A 13,343-nucleotide genomic window follows, 5' to 3' on the forward strand; every position below is an offset into this window, starting at 1 on the left:
CTTTAACACATCACAAAATCTTCCCCTCATGAAGGAATTGGATTTCATTCTTTGGGATGCAGCATGTGGTGCTAGGACATGCCTGTTAAAATGTAACCATACGTCTGTAACCTACAAACCGTGGAGTTTCGCTCTTGTGCTGTTAATCTTTAGAGGAGGATAGATGGTGAAATTTCTATGTGAATAAAAACCAAGGTAGAATCCAAAGGCAGAAGGAAGAGATCAAGAAATGAAAACTTGAGATTGGTGCCCCTGGGAGAAAAGATAAAAAGATTGCTCCTTTCATGTACAGTCAGATTAGACACCTGGATGGTTTATTCACCCAGCTGAGCCATAAAACCATTTCTCCTAACTCCACCCCCAGGGTAGCACTCATCACCCACCCCCCAGTTTTTCTTCCCTGCTGCCTGCTAAAATTTGTGACTTGGGGACTCGGAGCATATTTTAAAATATCCACCCAGTGAGTATGTGAATGGAAGCAAACTTTTGTCGAACTCTTTTTGAGAACCAAACTGTTTGCAAACAGAATCACTTGTGTACTGAGGTACCACTGTACTGGAGACTGAACCCAAGGCCTTGTGCATGTTAGCCAAGTGCTCTACCACTGAGCTACATCTCTAGTGCCCCCACCTTTTTTAAAATTTGGAGACAGGATCTCACTAAGTTGCCCAGACTGGCCTCAAACTTGCAGTTGCTGTTTCCTGGGATTATGTTGGCCAAGGTCCTAAATAAAATTAGACCCTGGAACTGGCAACAAAAAAATCAAGGGCACTGCAAGAAGTGGAACAATAGAACAAGAAAAAGAGCAGAGACTCCTTCTCTGAATCCAAAAAGGAACCCCAAGTTAGTAATACTCAAAAGCACCAGCATAAAATGGTCCATTAACTAAGAGGTTCCACTTTCCAGGAAAAAAAAAAATAGAAGCAAATGTTCTTCCTTTTCTAGGGTCTGTAAAACCTTCTTTTTTCTGGTGTTTAGGGGAAGTAGAGGGTCTAGCCAAGGGTTTTAGTCACTTTTCCATTGCTGGGATAAAATACTTGAGACCCACAACTTGAGGAGAGATTTAATTGGCTCACAGTTTCAGCGGGTTCAGTCCATGGTTGGCTGGCTCCAAGGCAGAAACAGCATAATGGAAAGACATGGCAGAGGAGGAGAATTACCTCATGGCAGTCAGGCAGCAGAGAGGCAGAGCTGAGGACAAGAATACACCTTCCATGTTACATCCTCAGTAACCCACCTCCTCTGACCAGGCCCTACCTCCTAACATCACATCCAGCTATGAAGTCATCATTTTAGCACCTCATGATCCAATCACCCTTCAAAAGTCCCACCTATGAATACATGAGACTTTTGGGGGTCATTTTAAATCTAAACCATAACAACAGATTTTTTTGTCTTAGTCTCTGTGCCTAGTTGGGATTTAATATTCAGCAAAAACACTGTGTCCAATCTTAACAGATGCTAAATAATCAGACACTTGGCTTCCTGCTAGACCAGTCCAGGGTCCTGTTTTACATTGAGTGAGATTGATGAAACCAGCAAAGCAGAGTGAGGGAGCCGACTGTTGGTAGATGTTTAATTAATAGGTTTGATATTTCTGTCAGCAGAAGCAGCAAATGTTGTATTGGAACTGGCATCCTGGAACACATTAGGCCCCCACTCCTGATGACTTTAACTGGCAACCACTGCCTTGGCCCATGGCGGGGGGCGGGGGGGTGTCAGGAATTCATCTCTGTGTCTAGAGAGCCCAGGGCAGTCCCAGTCATGCCATAGCCACATCCTTTTCTACTAAAGAAATCTCTTTAGCCTCTTTACAGTATAGTCCATACCTAGGCCCTTAACTTCCTGCCTTTTCATTCTTAAAGCTTCAGTTATGCCTATGCGGATTGCTTTTGCACAGCTGTGGTATTTCATATGGCCAAACTGCTTGGTGTCCCTGACGAAAGGCAGGTGGCTTCCAGGGCTATACTTGGCATAGAGTTAATAGCTCATTATCCAGAATCTGCTCTGAAGGTCCTTTGGTGATCAAAATGAGGTCTAGCTTGGTGCATGGATGTCCTGGGTAAGGAAGAGTGACCCACAAACAGCTCCCTGGCTCTGAAAGGGGTCTTTGGCATGTGTGAGGGATGCCTAGCAGACCCCAGGCTAACATTCAGCCTGGTGGGGTTGAGTTGTGCATTGTATCATGTCTTCAGTCACAGACTCACCACCTACTGACTGATTTCCTTGGATAGTTCCAGCATGAAGGTCTTGGAACCAATAATGCAAGGCCTGCTCGTTCATTGCTTTTCTTCCTATGTCTGTCTTCTGAACTGTCAGGAGACAGGTTGGCATAGTGGTTCAGAGCCTGGACTGTACTCAGACTACTCAGGCAAATCCCACATGTTCCTTTTCTTGGCTTTGTGACCTTTGGCAAGTTCTCCAACTTATTTCTGCCTTAGTTTTCTTAATAACAAATAATAATGGTACCTACCCTAAAGGTGTTTTAAAAATTATAATAGTGCTTGGGTTATGCATATAGTAAGAGCTCATTAAATATTTTTTTATTTTCTCACCTAACCTGTAATTTCACTGTGGTCATGAGCTCTACCTTACACTGTGTTGAGTGCCTCCTGATGCCCTTGGTACTAGGTGAGGGGCTTAGAATCTGCCATGCCTCTCCTCCAGAGTTGTTCTGATAGGCCAGATACCTCCTTTCCTTAGAGCAGCAAGAGAGCGAACACCCTTGATTTTCTTTCTCTAATTTGTGTAGGTGTCTAACACCCAAACATCACAGGTCGGCTCACATTTTCTTTCTGTACCATCCTCTCTGCACTTTCTGTCCACGCTTCATTTTCTGCTTCTCTGTTCTTTTCTTACACCCATTCCATTGGCAAAATAACTTAACATCCCACTTACATAGAATATTCATGCTTGTTTGCCTTACTGCAAGAAAATGGGCAAGTAGCCTTTCATAGGACTTTGCAGAATTAGAGGTGTTGTTTCTACCAAGAGCCATGCAAATTTCTACTACCTGGTAGGTGCACAGCATTAAGGGCAGATGACAGATGAAACTTTCCTGATAGGCATCATCCAATCAGTTTGTCAATGATTTTTCTGCTACTAACCTTGCAGTTGACTCTTTTGACAGTACAAATATCCAACTTGAAAAAGAAAAGGTAAAAAGCCCACAGCTACCCTTGTATCCACAAAGATACAGTAGCAAATGCAGTTCTTTACCACGTGGTTGGGGCATTTGTTTCATTTGACTTAATAGGGACTGTGTTATCCTGATAGTTATAGGATCCCTGCCCCATTATTGGTTCTAATAAGCTGTCCCACATACCCTTGTAAAAATTAGAAACATTTCAAATAATATTTCCTGCAAGAATTGAGATTTCTCCCTTCCTACCCTAGCCCTTAAAAAGAGAGCTGTTGAATGATGTTTAATAACTCTTAAAACCTGCAAAGATGTCATTGATCATGCTCTTGGGATGCCATCTGCCTTTTCTGTATTGTTAAAGTCTCTCACTGCACCCTGATGTGTTGCAAAAGGGAACCATTTGGCTGCAGAAGTTTGTCCCTACTGTTGACAAATTCCATGTGCTAGCTGGCCTGTACCTAAAGCAGGGTGACCAGAGAAACTTTCTCTGGCCTCCTGGCATGCAGAGCTGAGTGTGGGATTATTTCTGCCCATGGCTCACTGATGGCAAAATGGGGCTACTTCCAAAATTGTTCAGGTGAGCAAGAGAAACAACCCCCCTTCCCCCGATGACACTTTGATGTATGGCTAAGAATTACAAAGCCAAGTTAACCCTTGGACCTGCATTCATGAATCAGAGCCTTGGAGAAAGATGGAGGGAAGAAATGAGGCTTAATATTAGAAAGCATTGGTGGCATATGTGTTGTTAGTCGTGGCTTCCCTGCACTGAAGTGTTGGCTCAGGTTTTAGATCATAGGTTGCTGATCTGAGGTTGCTGATTGAACTAAGGGACCACGTTGGGAGCTGTCACATCTTCAGAACCCATCCCTGTATCAAATGCTTGTTCCTTTCTAGTGTGGATACGTTTATTTTTCTTGCCTGATTGCCCTGGCTAGAACCTCCATTATAATACTAAATACTGTAGAAGTGGCAGAGCAGACTCCTTGTCTTCTTCCTGAACTTAGGGAGAGGGCATTCACTCTTTCACCAAAAAGAGTAGAACCTGAGCCTGTAGGGTTCCTGTAAAACCCCTATAGGCTTTTGAAGATGCCCTTTATCAAATTGCAGAAATTTATTTCTGTTCCTTATTTCATTTATTGGGCATTTTCATCATAGACATTCACTATATTAATTGAATATTTTTGACTATATTCATAAAAAGTATTGCCTATAGTTTTCTTTATTGTGATACCTTTGTCTAATTTTAGTATCAGTAATACTGGCCTCAGAATGAATTGAGAATTGAGAAGAAGTGCTCCTCTTCTTTTTTTTTTTTAGAATTTGTAAAAAACAGATATTCTGCCTTAAAATTTTGGTAAATGATGGAATGATTTTAAAGATGTTTCTGTCTAGTGCCTAGTAAAGTTCATGTTCCAGAACAGTCTACATGTATTAATCAGCTGCTATATGCAGAACCTCCTGCGTGGTACTTCACATACATCATTTCATTTAACGCTGAAACAACCCTATGAGGTGGGTATTAGTGTTACAGAGGGGAAACTGGAGTTTATGGAGCCTGGGATCTGTGTGCCTGTGAAGCTTATGGTCTTTGTCTCATACTACACTTATGACATGAGCTTCCTGAGTGGTGATGTGTGATACTTCAGCCACCCCGGGGGAAGTACAGGCTGGGGGCTAGGTGCCTAAATGAAGGGACACCGACACACCTCCCCCATTCTTTCCCAGTTATTTCCTCTTCAGCATCACAAAAGTGAGTGTGTGATTTTAGGGAGGAAAATTACCGATTAGCCCCCTGCAGAATGAATCTCCAGGGGTTCCAAGTAGAAAGGTGGGTCAAGTGCAGCAGAACTACACCCTCTCTCATCCTTCTCAGAGCACACATCTGAATTACCTTAAAAACAATCTATATGAATATTTCCTCCAATTATAAATTTAAAGTTTTTTCATTTTTAGACACTTGCCTTACACTATTTTAATCCTTCCTCTTTGAACAGACCAGACTTTAATTAGTATTTCCTTTCTTTTTGGTTTGCCTTTTTTTTCCCAGTAATATTTACCTCATGTTTCTTTAGCAGCAGCATAAGAAGCCAAACACTGGGATTGGATATCTGAATGTCAACAACAAATCTGCTTCCCTTTCCCAGAATCTTGGCTGTGCTAGTCCAGTGAGACAGGGAAGAACAGGTGGAATGAAGATCAGAGTTAATTTGTTCATTGTGACCTTCCAGCTTTTGAAGACTCACATCTGAGAGCTCAAAAATTAGTGAGACTAGCAAATAAGCCCAATAATGTGAAAGTCTGTGGTCCCTGTGAGTCCCTCAGCAAGGCATGTGAACTGGGTGTAGACTTTCCATGAGGTTTTTATGGGCACTAGATGGCTACAAGCAGTTTGAGCTTGCCTGTCTTGTAATGGGATTTTCCTTTTGTATACATTTTTTTCTTCAGAATAAAAGTAGCTTTCTTGAACTCAATTTTGTGAAATAAAGAGAATTTACACATGACCAGTCAAAATTCAAGTGCCACAAAAAGAACTTCTGCTTTGGCTAGCATCTTGGGGAAACATTTTTCCATTTGCTTTCTTTCAGCGAGTTGCAGACCTAGAGCAAGAAAATGCTCTCTTGAAAGATGAGAAAGAACAGCTTAACAGCCAGATCCTGTGCCAGTCGAAAGGTAAGTTCCAAAGCCCCGACCTATGTTTTGGATCTTAATCCCCTTTCTTGGCTGCTTTTCCCCCTAAAGACTCCTCAATGCTGCAATAGTGAAAGGGCTATAATAGAGACAGAAAAGAAGATGCTGATTTTTAAGATCCTGTGGTGACATTTGGTTTGAGTAGGTGAATGAGGGCAGCCATATGCTTAACACATAGTATAATGCACATGCACAAGACCTGAGGGAGATCTGCAGTCAAGCCTGACTCTGCCATGTGCTGCCGTGTAGCCTTCAGCAGGTCCTCAGTTTCTTCATCTGCAAAATGGACAGGAAGAACAGACCTCAGAGGGCTTATATTTGGAATGAGAAGGATGCACAGGGAGAATGCTTAGGGTGATATTTTATGTTTAGCATCCATAGTACCTGTTTCTTCTACCCAGTGAGTTACCTGTTAATGTTTGCAGAGGAGAGCATCTTAGATTGGGACCTAGGTCAGCCTCTCTCATGCACCCACTAACTTGGGCTGTCATCCATCCTCCACTGCTCTTTGGCTGTAGAGGGGTGGTAGATGCCCCAGTCCCCAGTTCTTTCCCCAGTTCAGTGTGATGAGATCTCCTACTCAGTCCTCAGATTTCTTACCCATATCACAAGATAGCTAAACCACAGGGTCTCACAGTCCCACCTGCCATAAAGTCTTAATGAAATGATAAGCTGTTTTTGAATTTCTCTTGTAGCTTTTCCTTTCCATTACTATGAGTAGTAAGTTTTGGCAGAGGAAAAGTCTATCCATGTTGCTCATTCTCCCCCCAACCTAATTTGGCTTAATCTTCTTTAATCTCCCTGCACTGCAAAAACTTGAGAGGTCAAGAATAGGAAGAAATTGCAGAATGAAACCTTGGCTCTGCCAGGAATGCTACCAGCAGTCACCATGGCAGTGGTTGGAAGAGAGGCAGGCACATTAACTGAGAGTTCTTATGACTTAGGCCAAAGTAATGAGTCCCTGGCTCTGTTGTAGGAGAGGAACATAAGATACTCATCCAGTGCCTCTGTGAGGAGCTTGTCGTAGGCAGCCTTTTAGAAGAGAGTAATCAGAAAGCACGCATCAGCGCGTGGGCATGGGCTGGGGAATCAGTTAAGATGGTGAACCTGCAGCTTCATGTGTCTCCCTTCCAGATGAGTTTGCCCAGAACTCTATGAAGGAAAACCTTCTAATGAAGAAGGAGCTGGAGGAGGAGCGTTCCCGGTACCAGAACCTTGTGAAGGAGTACTCCCAGCTGGAGCAGAGATATGACAACCTGCGGGACGAGGTGACTGCCCTAAAGGGGGAGGGGCAGTTCTGCTGCCCCACGGTGCAGGCCCCTTTTCATACTGCTTTGTGGCCCTTACCTGCACGCACCACGTTGTGGCCTACCTCCGGATCTGTGAGTGTGCGGTGTGCACACGAGACACAGCATCTGTTCTTGTCCCTCCCACAGGGACATGGCCTGTAAGATGGCACCTGGACTGGGTGGGTCCTTCCTAAGGATGCTCCTTTTCCAGCGTCAGGGTCTTGTAAATATCTTGGCTAGGAGTTTATGGAGCTGTCCATAAACAGTGTGTGTCACCACTTCTGTTTCCCGTTCTGGGTTGAAATAGCAAGAGGGCCAGGGTTTAGTCTCAGCTGCACTGGTTTGTGTAGAGTGCCATCCACAGGACTTGATTGCAGGTCCTAAACTCTGATGAAACAAAGGGTATGTGCGGTGTTTTCATATTTCAGGAGTTACCGTTCTCCTTTATCCCATATAAACATTTCTTCTAGACATGTGTGTTCAAACAAAATGGAAAAAGTCAATTGCATGAAAACAAGGAAACGAAGCTCATAGGATCTTGTATAGAAATTGAAAAATTCTCTAGCTCAGTTTGCACCCTGAAAGCCAAATCAGATGCCAAAAATGGATAAAACCAAAAGATATTTTTCAATGAACAGTCTAAATGGTAAACTATTTTTAATCTGCTACAACTTTCATGACAAAATTGATGCAGTATAGTAGAAGGGAGGGGCTGTCTGTGGCAGCTTTGCAGCATTCCTTTCCGGAAAGAGGGAGGTAGGTAGGTACTGGTCTGCCTTTGCGTCTGTTCCCTTCCTCACATACTGGGGACTGACCCCAGGGCCTTTGCACTGAACTACAGCCCCAACTTTTTAAAAAAATTATAACAGGGTCTCACTGTTATAATATAGTACAATAATATAATATAATATAACCAACAGTGTTGGTTATAATATAACCAAGGCTACATACCTTGAGGACAAGACCAGGACTGAAGTGCTGTTGCCCGGGAGACTACAGAGAAATAGGCAAAGTGTCATGGGTTTGCATGCCATTAAGAGACAAGGAAACATGGTTCTTTCCTCAGAGCTGTGTGCTCTTCGAATCGTCGTGTTTCTGGTTAGATGAATAACTAAGAACTGTAGGCAGAGTGTTCGGTGAAAATAGTTCTACTTAGCCCCCATTCCAAGAAAGAGTAATACCTATTTTTGTTGAAAAATGAGGCAGGAGTCCAACTCTTGGACCTGCTGCTCTCTGAGAGGTTCTCATGAACTTTAGTTCATTGTCACATTGTTCTTCTTGAACAGCAAACCCCAGGCCACAGGCGGAACTCATCAAACCAGAGCAGCTTAGAATCTGACTCCAATTACCCCTCCATCTCTACCTCTGAGGTCGGAGACACCGAGGACACCCTCCAGCAGGTGGAGGTAAGTCGGCCGGCTCCTGACAGCTGTCCTGCCCCAGAGGGTGTGTTATGGCCCGTGTGGAGCTGCCCGCAGAGGTGGGCTCTCCTGCTGATGGTGACCAGAGAACCCGAGAGCTAATCCTGGAGAACAGGATCTCTGGGCTGCTGTGGTTGCCTGATTGCCCTGATTCCTTTCATAAAACCCAGAAACTGAAGCAGAAGAGTGAAATGTCTGGATTACAAAGAAATCATTAAAATAAATACAATTTATCAGCCCCATCTAGTATCAAAGGATGTAAAGTAATATCAATAAGGGTACCAGAAAATACTTAGAAGCTAGGTAAAACTCAGAGAACAAACAGTAAATGTTTGGAATGGATGTATGCTGGGTGACAGTAACTTTGCCTACTAGAAATAGCCTTGTAGCATCTTGTACCATAGGTGTTATGATCTGTGGGCAGTTTTGTCACGGATACACACTTTTTCCTTTGGCATTTGAAAAGAAGATAATCACACCTTATACAGCAGGTGGAGACAGATATAGAAGACAGACGGTTATGATAACAGCGTGTTTTGAGCCTGTCTTTGTGCCAGGCACTACTAGGAGATGCTGAGAAACAGTAGTGACCAAGCCAGAGAAGTCCCTGCTCTCTCGGAGCTTGTTTGGTAATCAGTAAGCACTTAACAGAAGAAATGTGTGCTATAACTGCAGATACTGCTAAGTGCCATGAAGAAAAATAAAAGATGACAGAGATAGTGATGGGTTAGAGGGTGATCCTTGGGAGAAGAGGTCGTCTCGCTGTTCCATGAGGCTTGCTGCTTGCTGTGTGCTGAGTGAGCCTTCAGTAAATGCTGGCTTAAGGCCTTCAACTTTGCTATTTCAGTCTCCTAAGCTGGGCCCCTGGAAGCTTCATTCTGCATAAAGTCAGATGCACTGGCAGTGTTTGTCTGCATGCCTCATTCCATGCAGATATAAGCACTCCTATCTCCAGGTCTGTGTTTTTCAAGGAAGCTGAGACTGATCCAGTGCCAGTGAAGCACGAAGCACTCATTAAATGCCAGTAGGGCCACATTATAGTGTCATATGTGTACTTAAAAGCAGCCTATGTTGATATGTTTGTGCACATTACCCTTTCACAGACAAATGTATGTGTGCACACACAACACACCGCAGAACCCTGGAGAGCAAATTCAAGCATAACTCTGAAGGGAAAAAATCTACAGGGAAATTGATGCTTTAAGATCTGGTAGATAAATGGACTCTATGGCAGGGGCTGCTGTTCTCTTTCAAGATAAAATCAAGTGATGGTTGACAGCACATTTACAGTGATTAGTAACTACGTTGATTCTTCATCAGGAAGAGTTAAATCCTGAGTTTTATAATTTCTAAGGTATAAAGCCATTTTCCAGAAGTGAACTCTTAGCTTCCAAAGAAAATAGCTATGTCTGTATCCATTTGTTCTTAGAATATGTGATTGGTCATTTTAAGTGGCCCACACAGGAGGGATGGCTACAACTCAGATGTTATCAGATAGAAGATGAGCCTGAGTCTCAGCTCTAATATGAGAAAAGCTAGTTGGTTGGCAGTGGCTTTGTATTTGAGGTGCAGATTGATGTTTGGGAGGAGTGTGGAGACAGATGGCTAATGTGGAAGTAGACAGCAAGGTGCTGTGTGCTCCCCCAGGTGTTTGTACTATGGCACACTCTTTTCCCTGCTTTTCTCTTCCTTTGCAGGAGATTGGTGTGGAGAAGGCAGCCATGGATATGACAGTCTTCCTGAAGCTACAGAAGAGAGTGCGGGAGCTTGAACAGGAGCGGAAGAAGCTGCAGGTACAGCTGGAGAAGAGAGAGCAGCAAGAGAGCAAAAAAGGCCAGGTGCGTGACACAGCTAGGCACCCTTATGGTGCCATGGTGAGACAAAAACCCAGCCCATGGCCACCAGGGCTCATGTGGCCCCCTGGGATCATGCTGGTGCTAGGTTTCAGGGTGCCTTCCATCTGTGTTGGAGTCACACTGAGTTGGTGAGAGTCCTACTCCAGATGGACAGGAACACACTCCCCTAGTGCCCTCAATGGCAAAGGCTTTTTGCACTGGGAAGCTACGAGGGTGCCTATTGCTATAGCAATAGAAATCTTATTGAATACAATAGATAAGAACCACTCAATAAGTGGTAATAAGTATTAAGAACCACTTTTTTTTTTTTGGTACCAGGGATCAAACTCCGGTCCTTGCACTTGCAAGGCAGGCAGCAGAACCACTGAGCTAAATCCCCTGTCCCCGAAGAACCACTTTTTATTTCCTTGGCATTATAATGGACCACTTCTCATGAATATAAGTCCATTTCTGACCTGGGTCATATCATTAGCTAACTTCATTATGGGTTTGGCAAAGGCTTTTGGTCTGTTCTAAGGTCTGAATGTGAATAGTGGGATTTGAAACCCTTCTTGAATCCTTAGCCCACCCCATTCCTGCCTCTTCGTGTAGTCCACTTTTGCATCACCCATCTTCCCTTTCCAATTAAATCCTGTGCAGACTCTGACCTGTACTGCTATCAAATCTTCTGGGTATTTTGTTTTTCTGAGCAGTAAATGGAGAGGTAAATCTTGTTGATGGATTTAAATCTCTCAAGTGGATTAGATTCAGAATGGGGAATGAAAGGATTAGGTCTATAAATGACTCATTCAATTATAAAGGAAGCCACCCTGACAGGCAAGTATAAATCAGATGCTGTACAAGTTCTCCTGGACCTACGGTGGGGTTATGTCCTGATAAACCCATCATAAGTTAAAAACACCCTAAGTGCAAAATGCTTTTAATGCATCTCACCTTCTGAACATCCTAGCTTAGCAACAAGGCAGGCAGTAGAATCTTGGTTGTTTACCCTTGTGATGGTGGAGCCAACTGGGAGCTGTGGGTCACTGCCTCTGTGTGGCATCCCCAAAGAGGATCGTACAGCATATTGCTCACTTGGGGAGAGATCAAAGTTTAAAATTTGAAGTACAATTTGTACAGAACATGTGTTGCTTTTCTACCATCATAAAGTTGAAAGACTTGTCCGTCAACTGTAATAAGTCAGGGACTATCAGCATGTGAAAAGCTACACAGATGCCATCCGACATAAAAGTTCCTAGCCCGCCCTGCTGCACCTAAAGATTCATTCTCTGGGTTTGTTCCCCATTACAGAAGTGCCAAGTAATTTTGGAATCATGGTTGCAGAACTTGTGTGTGACTTGAGACCAAGTGAAAAAGGGTATCTCTTTCCTCAAAACATAAGCACTGAACAACCTTTAGAACAGTAGGCTAGAATCCTAGCTCCACCATGTGTGTTAAGATCTCCTTCAGGAGCATGTGCTTGCTTCTGACCACTTACTAAGAAGGACAGGAGTGAGACAGTGGAGAGCATGGAATCCTACAAACCTCTAAGACTAAGTTACAAAGGCTCAAGTTCCTGGACCTGCCCTTAGCCCCAAGAAGGATCCTGAACTACCTGGGTCTTTATTCTGGAACAATATGGCCCCAGGTCCCACCTTTAGAAAGAGGCTATGCACTGAATGAAGAACGGCAGGGAAGTCTGTGGAATGTACCATCAGTCAGGGAATAACTGAGCCCCTGGGTGAGTGGGACCTCAGTGACAAGCCATCTGTCAGTTTTTTACCTTCCATCCATCTAGCTCCCTTTCTCTGGCCTCGCAGTCATTTTGGCCATGAGGGATGCACAGTTGGAAACATGACTGCCAACCCATCTTAGTACACAGGCCCTTGAGTTTGAGTAGCTGATCTGTATTTTCTGAAAACCTAATGTACTTACATGGCATTACGTGTGATCGTGTGGCAAATCTGTGTTACACAGAGCATAAGTACAGGCCACTTACCTGGGCAGCAGATGGAGTGTTGACCCTGGATGGTCACATCCCCTGTACCATGGGTGATGGTACAAGGTAAAGGCTGGAATCTTGGTGAAGTGTTTCCTGGGCTCAGGCCTAGAAATAGTGCAGTAAAGGTAGGCATCCTTCAACTGAAAAGGACTGTGGGACATGCTCAGGTCCTTTGCTGTCTCTTAAGCCTGGGGCACCCCTTATCCATTCACAGCTGATGATGGCCTCACCTGGACTTGAGGTTGTAAGCATTGTAGATAATCTCAATAAACTGCATCAGTTTTTAGCTCTAAAGACTTATCTTCTTCAGGAATATCTTGAAGACTACTTGTACTCATCTCAAGCAGTTAGTCACTTATGAAAAGCTTTTTCTATCCCCCTTTGCCTGGGACAATGAAAATCTAATGGCTGCGAAGTAATTATAGGAGTGTTTGGCTCAGCTGAGTCCTAATGGGCTATTATTCTGACCATTATCCTCTATAGTTGTGATTTTTGAAATTCTGAAGTCAGGCTATGTGTCCTAAGCATGTATTGGGCACCAGCTATCCTGCTACCTGTTGTAGAGGGTGGAGGAAGAGGCTGCTCCTATGCAAGGTGCTTCAAGTTTAGCTGGGAAGCAGAATACATAGGAGCAACCCCCTCCCAAAGTTAAGTGCAGCTCATTAACCTCATTAATAGATACTTAAGTTTTACTATGTGCATTAGCATCCTAGGGCTGCTGAAACAAAGGACCACAAATTGATGGCTTAAAACAACAAAGGTTTATTGTCTCATAGTTCTAGAAGCCAGAAATCAAAGTGTTGATAAAGCCAGCTCTGAAAGTTCTGGGATAGAATTTGTCCCATGCCTTTCTTCTGGCTTCCTGTGTTGTTGGCAATCCCTGGAGTTCTTTGACTTGCAGCTATGTGACTCAAATTTGTGCCTCTGCCTTTACATGCCCTTCTTTCCTGTGTGTATGTCTTTTCT

At 43.7% G+C, this 13,343-nt stretch overlaps 1 protein-coding gene across 5 annotated transcripts in view; it reads left to right on the forward strand.

Annotated features, from left to right (window-relative positions):
• Myo5b (myosin VB) overlaps positions 1-13,343 on the forward strand; it is a 385,932-nt gene that overhangs the window by 324,118 nt on the left and 48,471 nt on the right. For all 5 annotated transcript variants that reach the window (XM_013075970.3, XM_087192987.1, XM_087192980.1 and 2 more), the window contains 4 exons: positions 5,728-5,812; positions 6,965-7,098; positions 8,406-8,525; positions 10,238-10,378. In XM_013075970.3, the coding sequence (XP_012931424.1) occupies positions 5,728-5,812; positions 6,965-7,098; positions 8,406-8,525; positions 10,238-10,378 (480 nt within the window). The remainder of the gene's footprint in view (positions 1-5,727; positions 5,813-6,964; positions 7,099-8,405; positions 8,526-10,237; positions 10,379-13,343) is intronic.

This window comes from Heterocephalus glaber, unplaced genomic scaffold (genome assembly GCF_053883595.1).
Source record: "Heterocephalus glaber isolate CG9 unplaced genomic scaffold, H.glaber_assembly_v1.0 deba00000331, whole genome shotgun sequence".
NCBI classification, from domain to species: Eukaryota; Metazoa; Chordata; class Mammalia; order Rodentia; family Bathyergidae; genus Heterocephalus; species Heterocephalus glaber.